The 14,971-nt window shown below is 38.4% G+C and overlaps 1 protein-coding gene across 1 annotated transcript; it reads left to right on the plus strand.

The window, feature by feature from the left end:
* Positions 1 to 2,852: 2,852 nt before the first annotated feature.
* Positions 2,853 to 13,569, plus strand: ncoa7a (nuclear receptor coactivator 7a). The gene is made up of 7 exons (XM_077527326.1): positions 2,853 to 3,017; positions 5,701 to 5,860; positions 6,577 to 6,726; positions 11,883 to 12,035; positions 12,128 to 12,223; positions 12,315 to 12,388; positions 12,543 to 13,569. Exons 1-7 carry the CDS (start codon positions 2,992 to 2,994, stop codon positions 12,679 to 12,681), a joined length of 798 nt encoding a protein of 265 aa, XP_077383452.1. The 5' UTR covers positions 2,853 to 2,991; the 3' UTR covers positions 12,682 to 13,569.
* Positions 13,570 to 14,971: the final 1,402 nt, after the last annotated feature.

Below are 14,971 nucleotides of genomic sequence, written 5' to 3' on the forward strand. Positions count from 1 at the left end.
TGAGGAGGACTGGATCTTGGCTAGCTTTGCGTCTTTTTTTTTTGTCTCCATCTTTTAGTTTGGTGTTACGTTGTTGTTGTTGTTTTTTTTTTTTTGCATGATCCTGCTATTACAAACAACACATGCACTTCATGGTTCAGTGATCCCAGTTTGAAAATGTCATGGTAGAAATGAATGAATGGCAAAGCCAATAGCTTCAGTACTTTCAGTTAAGTCCCTCCCCCACCCGGCGCTGGCTGCTTATTTGTCATTTGTAAAAAATTACAACTGAGTAACAGACTGCATTTCCGTTTCCGCTTCTAGATGACCATGCATGGTTGGGCTGAAATGAATTGAAACAGCTCCTCTGTGAGCCGTCACCTTACAGTGGTGGAGGGGTTTGTGTCCTAATGATCATTGGAGCTAAATAGTCTGGGGCTTTATGCCCCTGACAAGGTCACCCATGGCAAACAGGTCGAAAAGGTGACGGACTCAAAAACTTATGATGAGTCAAACAACTGGATCCCATTTTCTACTGCCCGGTGGTGGGTCACCGAGGCCCTCATCTGGAACCAGGCCTGGGGGTGGAGCTCGAAGCCAAGCATCTGGTGGCCGGGCCTGCACCTATAGGGCCCTGCTGGGCAAAGCCCAAAAAGGCAATGTGGGTGCTGTGTGAGTTGGGCAGCAGCCAAAGGAGGCAACCTTGATGGTCCGCTCTCCGGCTACAGAAGCTAGCTAGCTCTAGGGACATGGAATGTCACCTCTGGCAGGGAAGGAGTGACTAGAAATACACGCCTCCACACACAGCTTTGCCTCTGTTTCGTGTCATTTCGAGAGGGGTTGGACTCTTGCCCACGGTAGGTGGCGAAGAGACAGTGTGGGCATACTTATTGCCCCATGGGTTGGCACCTGGAAAATTGAGTTCACTCTGGTGGACAAGAGGGCAGCCTCCCTCCACCTTCGGGTTGGAGGATGGGTCCTGACTGTTGTTTGTGCTTTAGCACAAAGGTTATTATAGTTTAGGAAAACTAACAAAATCACTCAAACTAAAATAAAATATTTAAAAAAAAAATGATTTTGTCACCAAACTAAAACAAAAATGAAAATGTTTTTAAATAAATGAAAACAATCTGAAACGACAACTTACATTAATCAAACGAGCCAAAACTAACTGCAGTATAATTAGAGCAAAAATGGCTTTCGTTTTTATTGTTGTCAATATCATACATGAGTTTTTGGGGTTCATTTCAAATGTATGATGTGCATCCGTACAGAAGAGGAAGATCACATTTGAAAACTAAACTAAAATAAAGCATTTTGGGACAAAAAAAAATATTTGAAAATGAAATAAATAGTAATCAAAATGAAAAATTCAAAAGTATTACAACCTTTGCGAGTACTTTTGATTTTGTACAGGAATGCTATTGTTTACTATTGTTTTAGCCATGTGCACGTGCAAGTTGTTTCAGGCATTCAGTAAACATACACATATGATGAATTATTTGAAATCACAGTAGATCACTGAATTTAAATAGGCTGTTGAGAAATGCAGTGACGGTTAATACATCAGGCGAGGAGTAAAAATGTTGAGTACAGTATTAGTTTAGGAATCTACATTTGGAATGACCAAAATGTAAACGACTCAAATTGAACACTAGCAAAAAAGTGGAGGTCAACATATTGCCCCTAACTGGTGGGGAAATAGTGTTTGAACTTTTGTACACTAATATTTACTTTAGCAGCAGATAGAACGTGAACAAATACACGTATCTCTCATAGTCCCATCCCTACGGAAAATCCTGAACCTTACATAAGGTTTAAAAAAAAAAAAGACTTTCTGGCTTGCACTCTGAGCGCCGTCTTCCTGCAGATCACAGGCCCTCCCTCTTGCCTTCTCCAACAATATATCATTTTCAACCGACCAGTTTTTTTCCATGCTTCCTTTATGTACTGGTTCAGCCTGAAAGTAGGACAGAAAGTACTGAGAGACTGAGAGAAAAAAAAATGGGAATCAGATGTGTTCACTCTTTTTACAGATGAGTGTGGATTACAAGCATGTCATTTTTTCTATAATTGGACTCCATTTCATTTTTTTTAATTTTTTTTTAATCTGATAGACATCTCATGTCCTTCTTTGCACACATGCTGTATTTGTGTGAATACCTGTACTTTAATTTGATGGTGAAAAATCAAGCACTAGTACTAAACTGTGACTATTATCCTTTTAAGATCAGTCTGCTTATTGTGAAATCCTCCAACTAATGAATGAATTGTCTAACATACATGAGTCTGAGAGAAGAAACTAAAAAGGAGAAATTAACAACTATTTAGTCTATCAAAATTGCCTCATTCTGTCAGGTCTTGGCTGTAACACTTAGTTCTAAGTCTTGGCATGGAGAGCGGAAAGATCCAAGTTTAAAGACCCACTCGGAACACAAAAACGTGCAAGATCCAGAAGAGTAGAGGACACAAAAAAATGTAGGAAATTGGGAGTGTTTGTTGGACGTGACAGATTGCTTATGCTGTGATTCCCATGTGCAAGGCATCCATTGAGGGGTTTGCTTGCAACTTCCTCGTCCTAAAATGTGTTGCCCTTACCACATGCACATGTGGATTCTATATGTAAGTTAAATGTATATATGGTGTAAAAACTACTTAGGGTTGTTCTTTGAGTGTTACACTCTTACTTTGCAATGCAATGCAATGTATCCTTGACACATTAACTCACTGAACTACTCTATGTTCAGGATAGTGTGTTGAGTTAATCACTAACATATGTTTCCAGCCCCCATCGTGACATACTTGTGTAAAACGATCCAAGTACAGCTTTCAGAGGGAAAGGGAGGGTTTATGGTCTAAGGGGCTTAACTCAGCACTGGTCCAACAGTATAAAATAGGAGCTCCCACACAGGCACAGCGTGGACATGCTGTTCCAGCATTGAGCCTCCAAACACCATCTTTTGCCTTCTCCTCTTTCCACACCCCCCACCATCTCTACTTTTCAAGTTAACCATGGGAGTTGCCTACAGTGTTGGAGAGTAAGTGAAGAGCGTATTTGAGGATACTGGAGACATTTTGGATGGATTATGAATGCTTGCATGTGTGCATGGGAAGAACATCCAAGAGCGAGATATTTTTGTCACTGCATCTGCATGGTAGTTGCACAGCTGTTTTGACAGGATGACAATTGCATGCATGTGTCAAACAAAGAGCTTTTTTGTTATTATTATATTGCGCAAGCAAGATATAACTGCTGTGAAATGTTGCAATGATTCTTCAAATGTGCATGGTAGTTGCACAGCTGTTTTGACAGGATGACAATTGCATGCATGTGTCAAACAAAGAGCTTTTTTGTTATTATTATATTGCGCAAGCAAGATATAACTGCTGTGAAATGTTGCAATGATTCTTCAAATGTGCATGATTAATACTTAAGACGTCGCAGGCGTACCTCATTCTTGTGAAATGTGCATGTCTCAACAAATATAGTGGAAGTATTGCTTCAACCAGTTTTCGTTCACCAGGTTGAGGCAACACTGTCAGATTCATTACTTTCACATTTGAACTGGAGTCACTGTAGTTTAATCTTTTTTTTTTTTTTTTTAATAATACTTATCTGCATTTTAAGATGAAATATATATGTCTTTTTGAACAAATGCACTCACTCATCACATTAGGTACCCCTGCGCACGCTAAAGAGATCCAATGCAATAGCTGAATCCAAAGGTCTTGTCTTGAGATGTATTAATTAGGGGTGTCCAAATAAGTGCACTAATTTTGAGTTAATTTAAAGTTCCTTTAATGCCACAATTTTTTTTAACGCACGATTAATGATCGTCCCTTACTTGGAAAGCCTGTACTGGGGGAATTACAGTCGCAACACAGCAGATTCGTCCACGTTAAAATTTAGCAGTAGTAGTATGTGCAGAATTTCACAAGTTACTTCATATTTAAAATTAGATAGCTCTTACTATGATAAGAAAAATGCACTGAACTGTGACCGTCTTATAAATGCAATTATGCCATCTAGTGGCAGAAAAATGACAACACAAATAAATATCACACTTGTTATTTACAGTACATCTTCTAATTTTTAACTCAATTTTATGAATTATTGTGAAATTACTGTATCAATGACTAAAATATGCAGCCATATTTTATTAGTTTAACATTTTTCCCACTTTTATGTTAACAAAAGCATAAAACTTACACTCTAAAAATGGATTGATTAAAAAAAACCTGCCAATCTAGTAGGTTAAGTTCATACTGGCTTGATTAACCAAAAAATTGGTAAGACATTGACCATTCCGGGTGGTTATGGACATACCAATTTTATTGGCTAGTCAAACAACCAATGAAATTGTTTACAATAGAAAGTAAGTCTAGATAGATTACTTGGAAATATATTTATTGTATCAATTTATTGTATTCTAAATGTATTTATTAATTATTATAAGTGATTACATTATTTTATCTAATATAAATATATATATATATATATATATATATATATATATATATATATATATATATATATATATATATATATATATATATATATATATATATATATATATATATATATATATATGCCCTGCGATTGGTTGGCAACCGGTCCAGGGTGTCCCCCGCCTACTGCCCAGAGCCAGCTGAGATAGGCGCCAGCAGCCCCCGCGACCCTTGTGAGGAATAAGCGGTCAAGAAAATGGATGGATGGATATATATATATATATATATATATATATATATATATATATATATATATATATATATATATATATATATATATATATATATATATATATATATATATATATATGGTGTTTAAAAATGGAAATGTGTGTCTAGATAGAACATTAGGCATGATCAGCTCCGTGGCCTAGTGGTAGAGTGGCCACCCTCATCCTTTGAGGTTGTGGGTTCAATCCTTAGCCAGGTCATACCCATGACTATAAAAATGGGACCCTTACTTGACACTCAGCATTAAGTGTTTGAATTGGGGGGCTAGCTCACTGAATGTGGCTGGTGCTGCTCACCACTCCCTCAGTAAATGGGTCAAAGGTGAAGAATGAATTTCACCCCACTTAGGTGGATGTGGCAGTCAGTGATAGATTTTTTTCCCCACACAGATTAACCAATCTCTTGGTCAGAATGACCAATTTGTGTCGGTTGGCCCAATCACCAATATATATTAGTTGAAAATACCCACCATTCGAGAGTGGTTGTTTTAACCAAAGGATCTGTTGGAGATAACTACCAGCGAGATTGGTTAAATTTAACCCTTTTTTCTGGTAGATTTCACCAATCTGTTTTTACAGTGTAGAAAAAAAATATTGTTGTACAAGTTGTACATTTAGAACAGATATGAAATTTGCGATTAATCGTGAGTTAACTATTGAAGTTATGTGATTAATTACGATTAAAAATTTTAATCGCCTGACACAGTATTAATGAATAAATAATGCATTATTGTAATGGTTGTAGTTTGCAATACTGTAGAGACGTTATATTTATGATTACCTTATTTAGCTGGACGAGCAGGCCAATATGTTTAACGAGAAACACTTGTTATCACACTGTAGTGCCGAATAATAACATTCTGAATGTCATTGCATTGTGCAGGTGTACTTCATTTGTTTGTTTGTTTGTTTTTTATTATTATTTGGAACATTCTATGTTTTCTTTGAAGTAATCAGGCTCATTGTTCTTTTATCTGTGTAGGGTTGACCACCTCTACACCTTCTTTGTGCAATGGTCACCAGATATGTGCACAACCAGTAACAATAAGAAGAACAGCAAACCCCACTTTCAGAATCGATGCCATGGAGGAAAGGGGCCTTCAAGTAAACAGCTAAGCAATCCTGCAGCAACTAATTGGGGGGTAAGAGTTTGCACAAATACACATAGTATGTTACTTAATGTTTGTTTTGTTACATCGACCCATCATCACACTGAGGTCCAAAGAATAAGCACTCATACTGCAATTGCTTGCTGTGTCCAGCTAGAGTGCCTTGAGGCAGTGCAATGCTGGCTTGGCATTAATCCCAGGAGTTGCAACTCCCACTCTCTCTTTATATGGACATCCTTTTACCAGCATAGACTTAAATACACACCCATTTCCTGGTTTACAGGAAAAAGAAACCATGCAGAGTGGTAGCGCAAAGCCAATGAAATGTGCCTGCATCCTTTCGTTTCACCATTTGAATAGCACACACGTGGTGGGTGCAGGCGGTTTGATTAAACGTGGTATAGCAAAGAAGAGTATCTGACAAAGAAACCAGGAGCTATGAAGCTGTTACCAGAAAATGTCAAGGTGTTTTACTTTGCCAGTGATCATATGGAGCCCTATGTTCAGGTACAGGACTATTTTGGTGGATTTGATCATATTTTTGGATTTAACCCTATTCTCGGGTTTAGGAGGAAGGGGCGATAGTTAACATATTTCTCACCACTGATTTTACCAGTATAAGTAAGTGTGGGGTGGTGTGTTACATGTTAGCATTTAAATTTTTGAGCTATGATGTGGTTGGCATAAAAGGTAGACTGAAGACATAAATTCCATCTACTTTAAATGACTTTCTTTTAACTCTGTTTCAGATTATCACGGGAAAAGACCAAAAGCGCCGTTTGAGTCTGTGCAGTTCAGACTCTGAAACAGAGGAACCTGAGTACCAGGGGAAACTCAAGAATGTTCTACCTGTCCTAAGTGATTATAGTGTGCTTCTGGACGACAGACACCTGCTGAGTGTAAGTGTCATTCTGTCAGGTTCACTAAACAGCAGTGACATGCGGTCAGGGCAGGCAAGGTAGGCAGTGCCTGACCAAGGCTGAAATGAAACGAAAATTAATTGGCTTCTTCTATTGATTTAAATTATTTTTGCATTTCACATAGCCTACACTACCTATATAGATTTGAAAGTGACAACATCTGGCAATTTTCATAGCTCAATTAAAAAGGACTCACGACTTCTTCTGGCCTGCAGGCAAAAATGCTGCAAAATTTCTCCTGCTGAAGGCACACGCCTCCGATGCCTCCAGCAGCCTTTCTGAGTAGCGATGTGTGTTAGAGCATGCGTAGTCAATTTCCCAGTAGAAAAGTCCTTTATGCAAATAGGCAGATTGCTACGCAGCCTTTTTACGTAGCTCTATTATTCCTATGCGAACATACTTTCGCACAGTGCATTCGTGAATTCAGAACACACTTACCCCGGGTTTTCACTGGATGCGGTTGCGGTGCGGTTGCGGTGCGGTGCGTCTTGACTGCGTGCTCCGGACGGGTCAATTTTTTTGTCAATCCACACCGGCTCCGCACAGCTGCGGTCCGGCAGCTCCGTCGCCGCCCACTTCCCAACGTGTCTCGCGGGACCGCGCGCGCGCGATCATGTGGCATTTCACAACGACAAACATACAGAATGTCTGTGCTCAAAAGAGAAGCAGAAAGAGAGGTGGACTTCTTTTGATTTAACTTTTTCTTCTTCTTCTGCTATGAGATTCCATGCAGCATCCTTTTTTTGGTTGTCCTTGTAAAGTATATTAATAACGAGAGTCGGGTCAGTGCGGGTCCACTCTTTATTTCTGTCTTCCCCGTCCGGCTGCCGCTCAGTACGGCAAGCGAGACGGGCACAACAAGCAATCGCGAACATCAAACTCACAATACATTACAGTCCTTATAAAAAGGATGTGCCGTGTCATATATTATTTTGTGGTTTTCCACCTCCAATATAAACCTCTCCTCGTCCATGTTCGCTGGTGTCTAAACCGTGAATGAGCACATGGCCCGGCGACGCCCACGTCACGTTTTGCTGAAAAACTTGAGAAATAGGAGCTGGCGAGTGTTTTATTCTGAAAGGTAACCGGAAATTTATTTTGAAACTGCCTCGGTCTTCCTGTCCCGCTCGATGTGTTTTGTGCTAGCTTGCCATTTGCCGGAGGCCTACCGCTGCGGCGTCCGGCAAAAATAGAAAATAGGTCTATCCTTGCGGAAGGCTTGCGGCACGCCGCAGGCCTTCCGCAGTCGACACGCAACGCACCCGCAAGCGGTGTAAACTGCACCATTCGAATGAATGGAATCTAATTGCTTGCGTCGCCGGACCGCACCGCAACCGCACCGCAACCGCACCGCAACCGCAACCGGTGAAAACCCGGCGTTAGTGCTGACTGAGTACGCCGGTAGATGACGCCACTCTGGAAAATATAAAACTATTTTCACGCCATTCTTTTGAGGAAAAACTTAGCTACCTTAGCTACCGGATCTTCAGCAAAGTAAGGGATAGAGAATTATTCATAGTTTTCACAAAGAATGCTACAAAAGAAAATACTGGCTTTGTGGATGGTTTCACTTACATTGATGTTTGACATTGCTATTGCTAGCTTGATTTTGCAAGGAATTAGACTGTTTTACTGGGAAATGTCCACTTTATTACATCCTTTCCAGGCGTCCGGACGGGTTTTATTAATGAATGAAATTGTCCGGTTTTCGTTGTGCGGCAAATGGGAGGCGGAGTGCACTGCACCGGGGCACATTTGCGTACATTAGTTAGCGTTCGAATATTGTCCTCGGCTGCAACGGTGGCCCAGAGTTTTAGCTGAGCGGCAAAGTGATGAGCTGCCTCACAAGTTGTTACTTTCAAATGCAAGTAACTAGCAATATGGAATATGTTACATTTTGGAAGTAACTTGCCGCACACTGGTGGTAACCATATGACAAATCTGAGTACAAACACTAAAGAAACTCAGCAAATATAACTGAAAACATTTGTGCTAATAACTTAATTAAAATTGTGTTGTACTGACTGATTTTCTTTGATTGTTATTTTAAGAAATTCAGTGCTACTATGAACGAATATGAACCAAGAGCTCACAATAGAGGAAACATTTATTTTAACACAACTTTCCCACAGAAAATTACATTCCCCTCCCCCACATCTGCACATTGCAGCAACATTAAGCATAAATTGTAATTACCAAACCGTGTCCCAGAAACGTTTTGCCAAACGTAGCTGTCTCCACCTTGAAATATGCTACATGTTCAAGCTAATGTTTCAAATAAGCCCATAAGCCAAATAAGCGCAGTTAAAATTGTGGAGAAACCGTTGGTCGTGCCGAGTTGGTCCGGTGTCTCGATGACTAACGTTAATGCGTGAGTAAATCAGGAAGGCTGTAATGAAAAATCTTCTTCCTACTCCCTTTTGAACATGCAGATTGTTATTGACTGATTTCGTTTCTTCTATTTTAAAATTTTCTTTTCTGCTGTCTCTCTGTTTGTGTATTTATGCTGTATGTTCAATAAAAATAAATAAATAAATAAATAAATAAATAAATCAGGTACAGGGAATCACTTTATCCGGACGGTACTTGTTTTTTTTGTTTTTTTTACATAAGTTACTGTCCAATAAAATTGAGTTGACTTGTTTGATAATTACAAATACTTCAAGCTAATTTCTATTTCGATTTCTATTGGATTTTCGCTAATAAATTTTGATGCTGTCAAATCAAATACTCATCCTGATGATATTCAACATTTTTATTAACTATACATACGTATATATTTATGTCACATTTACACATTTATATATATTTTTTTCAGTGTACTCACTCACAGACGGACAAACACAGCGAGAAGCCACACTCACATACACTTTCTTCACATGACGCAGTTATGACACCAATAGGCTGTCAAGGCCCAAACTTTTCTTTTTTTTTTTTTTTTTTTTTTTTGAGAGCTCAGAATTGTTCATTCGGTAGTCTTACCGATTCAACGTCTTATCATCATTGCTCTTTTTTTTTTTTTTTTTTTTGTGTGTGAGCGTGCGTTTGCGTGTGTGCGTTTGCGTGCGTGCGTTTGCGTGCGTGCGCGTGCGTGCGTGCGTGTGCGTGCAAATACGTATAAATTTATACTCATTAATTCACCTAAAGCCTTATAAATATCCCATTACCCTTCGCCTTAACCAGGTACTTCAGAATCTTGCCAGAGTCGTGAAGTTTAAATGGTCAGGAGACCAGAGAAAAGGTCAGAAAAAAAAATAAAAAATAAATAAAAAAATAAAGAGAAAAGAAAGATAAATCAAAGTGAAATCCAGCACCGACCAAACACTTCCTGCCTTCCCCATGATTACAAAATCAAAGTCTTACGCCAAAGGCCCAAACTTTTCATTGTCTTAATCTTGGCGCCAGCGCAAGTCTCACGTCTTGTCATTTTTACGTGTTGTCTTAATTTTATCCTACAGGTTAACTATTTTTTTTTGCGAATTAAGCCGGTCAGCAAAGTCATATATTGTTCTCCATAAATGTAGGCGTTTTGTTTTCAAAGGACATTGACTCTCTACGAATTTCCAATCTTTACATGCCAATATGGAGGACGAAAAGTGCCAACATTAAATAAATAAATACACCATTTAATAATTAAATAAAAGTGTCATTAATTTATTAAATGTGTCATTAATTTATTAAATGTGTCATTAATTAATTAAATTCCCTGTGATTATTTTATGATTTATTTATATATTTATTTATTTATATATTTAATTATTTATTTATTTCGCTTTTTAATTATTTCATGGTCGCTGTGTCGCGGTGTTTCGTTAAATTATTTTATCTGTCAAACTCGCTCGTCAACGTTTGGTGGGCAGGTCCAAACACCTGATTGGTTACCCTGCTCACCAAGTCAAGGCAAATCCATTTCAGAATAGTCAATTGATGCGGAGTGAGTAGCCAGTAAACACAATTGATAGGCTGGGTGGCGCTTTTCACCTAAATAGGTGCGTTTCCATTAGACATTAGATTTACGCTTTCATTAGGTGCTTTTTGAGACGTGCTGAAATGGAAGTTCTTCGCAAAATTTTAATAGAAACACTTTTTTTTCCCCCGCATTTCCTACTAGTCACGTGACTCTGCCCGGTCACGGGGAAAAGGAAGTACAGGATCAGTGGCTCAGCGAGAAGCCACAACGGTGCAAAATGCTCGATTGAACAACTGCTGCAAGTCCAACAACAAACATCACCAAAGTGATTAAAACACACAAAACAAAATTGCATTTATGTATGCAAAACGTTTCTAAAAATAGTAGCAAATTTAAATTCAGCTCAACTTTATTTTGAGAGCACTTTAAAAAAATCGCTGCAATGAACACTGCTGGAGCCAACATGGAATAAAAATCAGACTTACGAAAACAATTAAAACATTAAAATTAACAACATACAAACAGTAAACTATCACATTCCAAACGTGTGGACCTAAAAGCCAGCAGATGTCGCTGTTTGACTTGCTGCCCGCGCCACTGACAAGCACTTCAGGCCGAGGCAGTCGCTTAAACAAGATTTGAGTGAATCAGGCCTCAGCCCCGCCCACTAACTTTGACGGGCGAGCTTGACAGATAAAATAAATTCACGAAACGCCGCAAAACAGCGACCATGAAATAATTAAATAGAGAAATAAATGAATAAATAAATAAATATATAAATAAATAAATATATAAATAAATAAATATATAAATAAATAAATAAATAAATACATACATACATACATACATACATAAATAAATCAATAAATATATAAATAAATAAATACATAAATAAATAAATAATCACAGGGAAATTAATTAATTAATGACACATTTAATTAATTAATGTCACATTTAATTAATTAATGACACTTTTATTTAATTATTTAATGGTGTATTTATTGGCACTTTTGGTCCTCCATATGCCAAAGCCTGTTTCGGATCTTTTGGGTCAACCATTCCCCCCCAAGTTGGAGTCAGTGGTTCACCTGGTGTGACTTTACTGACTGGAACTCAGAACAGGGTGACAATTATGGTCTCTCTTATATATTATAAGGTACAGTCTTTTTCCATGAATTGTTTCTATAAGCAGTGATGAGGTGACTGATTCCCTGTTTTCTCACAGCTTGCATCTCACATGCCGGAAAGAACACAAGGCTATCAGTGGCAACTTGTCTACAGCATTGCTGTCCATGGGAGCAGCTTAAAGACACTCTACAGAAATATGGCAGGTTTGGACAGTCCTGTGCTGCTGGTCGTCAAAGACATGCAGAAAAAGGTCGGTGTCTTGGCTGTACTATTCAGATAAGATGAAGACACCGTATCTACTGTAAACACGTCACAACATGCTGCCTGTCTGATGATTTTCAGATTTTTGGAGCCTTTTCATCTGATCCGTTTAGAGTCAGCAAATACTGCTATGGCACTGGTGAAACTTTTCTTTTCACCTTCAACCCCGACTTCCAGGTACAAACTTCATTATTCAGTTGACCAAACTAAGCAGTGAATGAGCCTTGAGTGTAAACTTTCCATGTCTTTCAATTTGCCACTCATTCAGGCTTATAAGTGGACTGGTGAGAACTCCTATTTTGTAAGCGGCAACCTGGAGTCTCTTCATCTTGGAGGTGGAGGGTAGGTAGGAGTTACTATAGCTTATGTGAAATGTTTTGTATCAGAGCATCACTATAGACTGAATAACAATAATTTTGACAGCTATCTGTGAGGTATCTAAATATGGGTTAATTTTTGCCATGTCTAACCAGACAATGATTATTTGCTTGTATAGGGGAGAATTTGGCCTTTGGATAGATGCAGATCTGTATCGAGGATCCAGTTTTTCATGTCCCACCTTCCACAACGCTCCACTCTCCACACAGAAGGACTTCATCATACAAGACCTTGAGGTCTGGACAATACGGAACTGAACAAGAACAACTGAAAAATATTAGGAAAATGATGAAAGATGAGTGTGGAATCTTCCACCAATACAGCTGAATGTGTGTAGGTGGCACCGAATGAGCAGGGCTGTTCTATTGCCTCTCAGGCGGGTGTTTCCGGTCTGTTGCCTTAAACTATTGCCTGCCATCACTGCAGTCACATCAAGCCTCAAAGCCTTCCATGCCTTCCTGTTTTGTGGAGGGCATTACAATTCATAGTTCCTAAACCTGTTGGCCATGTAAAGCATTTTGTGAAAGCAAAGCACCTTTCGGATGAAACGAAATGATAAATACTGTACTTTACTGTAACAGGTTTGTGTGTAACTTACAACTGTGCTTACAGTGTGCGGAGCTGGAATGTTTAAGTTCAGTTTTAGATAACCCTTTTGAAGGAAAATGATACATGGTACAACCACTTTAATGATGATGTGTCTCAAAGTAGTTTGTTTTTACTAGACGCTGAGTATCATTTGAATATTAGTGGCCTACCATTATGCATTTAAGAACCACATTTGTTGGTTGAAAGGAATTAAGGTCAGACAAAATAGAAGTTCCCAGTTTTATAAAGACAGTAAAATCAGTTATGTTTGCCATTTGAATTGGAAATGTAACACATTTTCAACAGTTGCAGTGTTTTTCCTGTGACTTTTCTGTGGTTAAAATGTTGTCAAAAGATTTTTTTTAATGTATTGTCTTTTGGAATTTTTGCATTTGAGGAAAACAAGCCATAAAGTGAACCAATTTCTTTTCTTTCTTTTTTTTTTGTTGTTGTTGTTAACATTCTCTGGTGGTGCTGGCACTGCCAGTGTTTGCCAGTGTCTATCAAAAGCTATGTCTTTATTCCTGGCACTGAATAAAATAGCATATTTATTTGGATGACATTGTTTGCAAATATCTACCTGAACTGGCATTGTTGCATAACATGTGCACCACTAGTAATACAAATTCCAGAATGCATTGCAGTGCTCATACTGTTGGTTTGAATCAATTTGCGTTTTTTTTTTTTTGGGGGTGTGGGGGGGGGGGGGGGGGGGGGTGTGACACAAATCACATTACCATGTAAATTTGTTTTCTAAATTGTGTCTGTCAAAACTTTTAATATGTATTGTACTGTACCTCCCTTCTCAACAAAACTGACACCGGTGGTTCTTTGGAATGGGTGTTCATTGCTTGCACATCTTCTGCTTATTTGGTCAGGCCGTGTATACAATTTGCACAGCCTTGCAAATGCCGTGATAAGTTGAACTACATTTATGAGCAACAAACAGTACAAAATAGAAAATAAATACCTCGTTGGCCGCCTGCCATGAAAAAAGGTGAAATGTCAAGTAATATCGTCAAAGTTTCTTTATCTGCGTTATCATCTTTGTAACGTCAGTCTAACTCAGAGCACAAGTGAAGTATAGAAATAAATAAAACACGAGCATGTGACACTGTGAAAATTAACATGAATTAACATAATCCTTTTTAGTCACCTTAACACGTTAAGCTATTATTACACAAAATGATTTAGTAATTTACAACATGAAAATTATTAACCAAGAGCTAACAAACTTATGAAAATTCTCAACAAATCTAAGCGTTGCAGGGTCTATGCAGGATAAATAGCATACATGAAATATGAAGTAGGTTTTTTTTCCCCATTTATCTCCACTTTAGTGATGCAATATCCACTCTAGGGTACAGGTAGCCTACTTTTCCACTTAAACTCTCGTTAACAATTTGATGTGTAAGGGCATGTCGGATGCTACATTCCACCAAAGTTCACTCCTCCATCCATCTATCTGTCTGTGTCTTATTTCATTTACAGCTCTCTGCTTAGATATGTTTGCTCAGTGGCTGCTAGCTTTTACAGAAAGGCGAAGGTTCAGTCATCGCTTTTGTCACTGAGTGTGGGGTAAGTGAGGCCAGCCTCCCCTCAAAAAGACACAGCCAAGCTTGCCGCTTCAACTTTTGTTCAAACTATGCAGTGCACGACAGTAATATGCCACCAACGTGCTGCAAAAGCCACCTTCAAAATAAAAGTAGGCTACATATAATTTATAATTCTTGGACATTAATGCATCGTATGTAAAACAATGATATGGAATAGTGGAATAGTCTCTTCGCTATTATCACACAACCAGCCCACTTCAAGGAGAAAGTAGACAGTTCCATTATTGCAACCAGGAAGGTTACTTCATATCTGAAGTTGCATATAAAAAAATGTAAATCAAACAAACAAAATAACAATAATAATAATAATAATAATAATAATCAATTCATCCATTTATGTGAC

The sequence above is a fragment of the Festucalex cinctus genome, chromosome 7, assembly GCF_051991245.1.
Source record: "Festucalex cinctus isolate MCC-2025b chromosome 7, RoL_Fcin_1.0, whole genome shotgun sequence".
In the NCBI taxonomy this organism is placed as follows: Eukaryota; Metazoa; Chordata; class Actinopteri; order Syngnathiformes; family Syngnathidae; genus Festucalex; species Festucalex cinctus.

What these genes read in the sequence shown, in the direction of transcription:
- ncoa7a (XM_077527326.1), top strand. Translation starts at nt 2,992, where the DNA reads ATGGGAGTTGCCTACAGTGTTGGAGA. An exon ending in CCTTCAACCCCGACTTCCAG is followed by an intron (nt 12,224 to 12,314) that starts GTACAAACTTCA and finishes CCACTCATTCAG; the next exon opens with GCTTATAAGTGGACTGGTGA. An exon ending in CTTCATCTTGGAGGTGGAGG is followed by an intron (nt 12,389 to 12,542) that starts GTAGGTAGGAGT and finishes TTGCTTGTATAG; the next exon opens with GGGAGAATTTGGCCTTTGGA.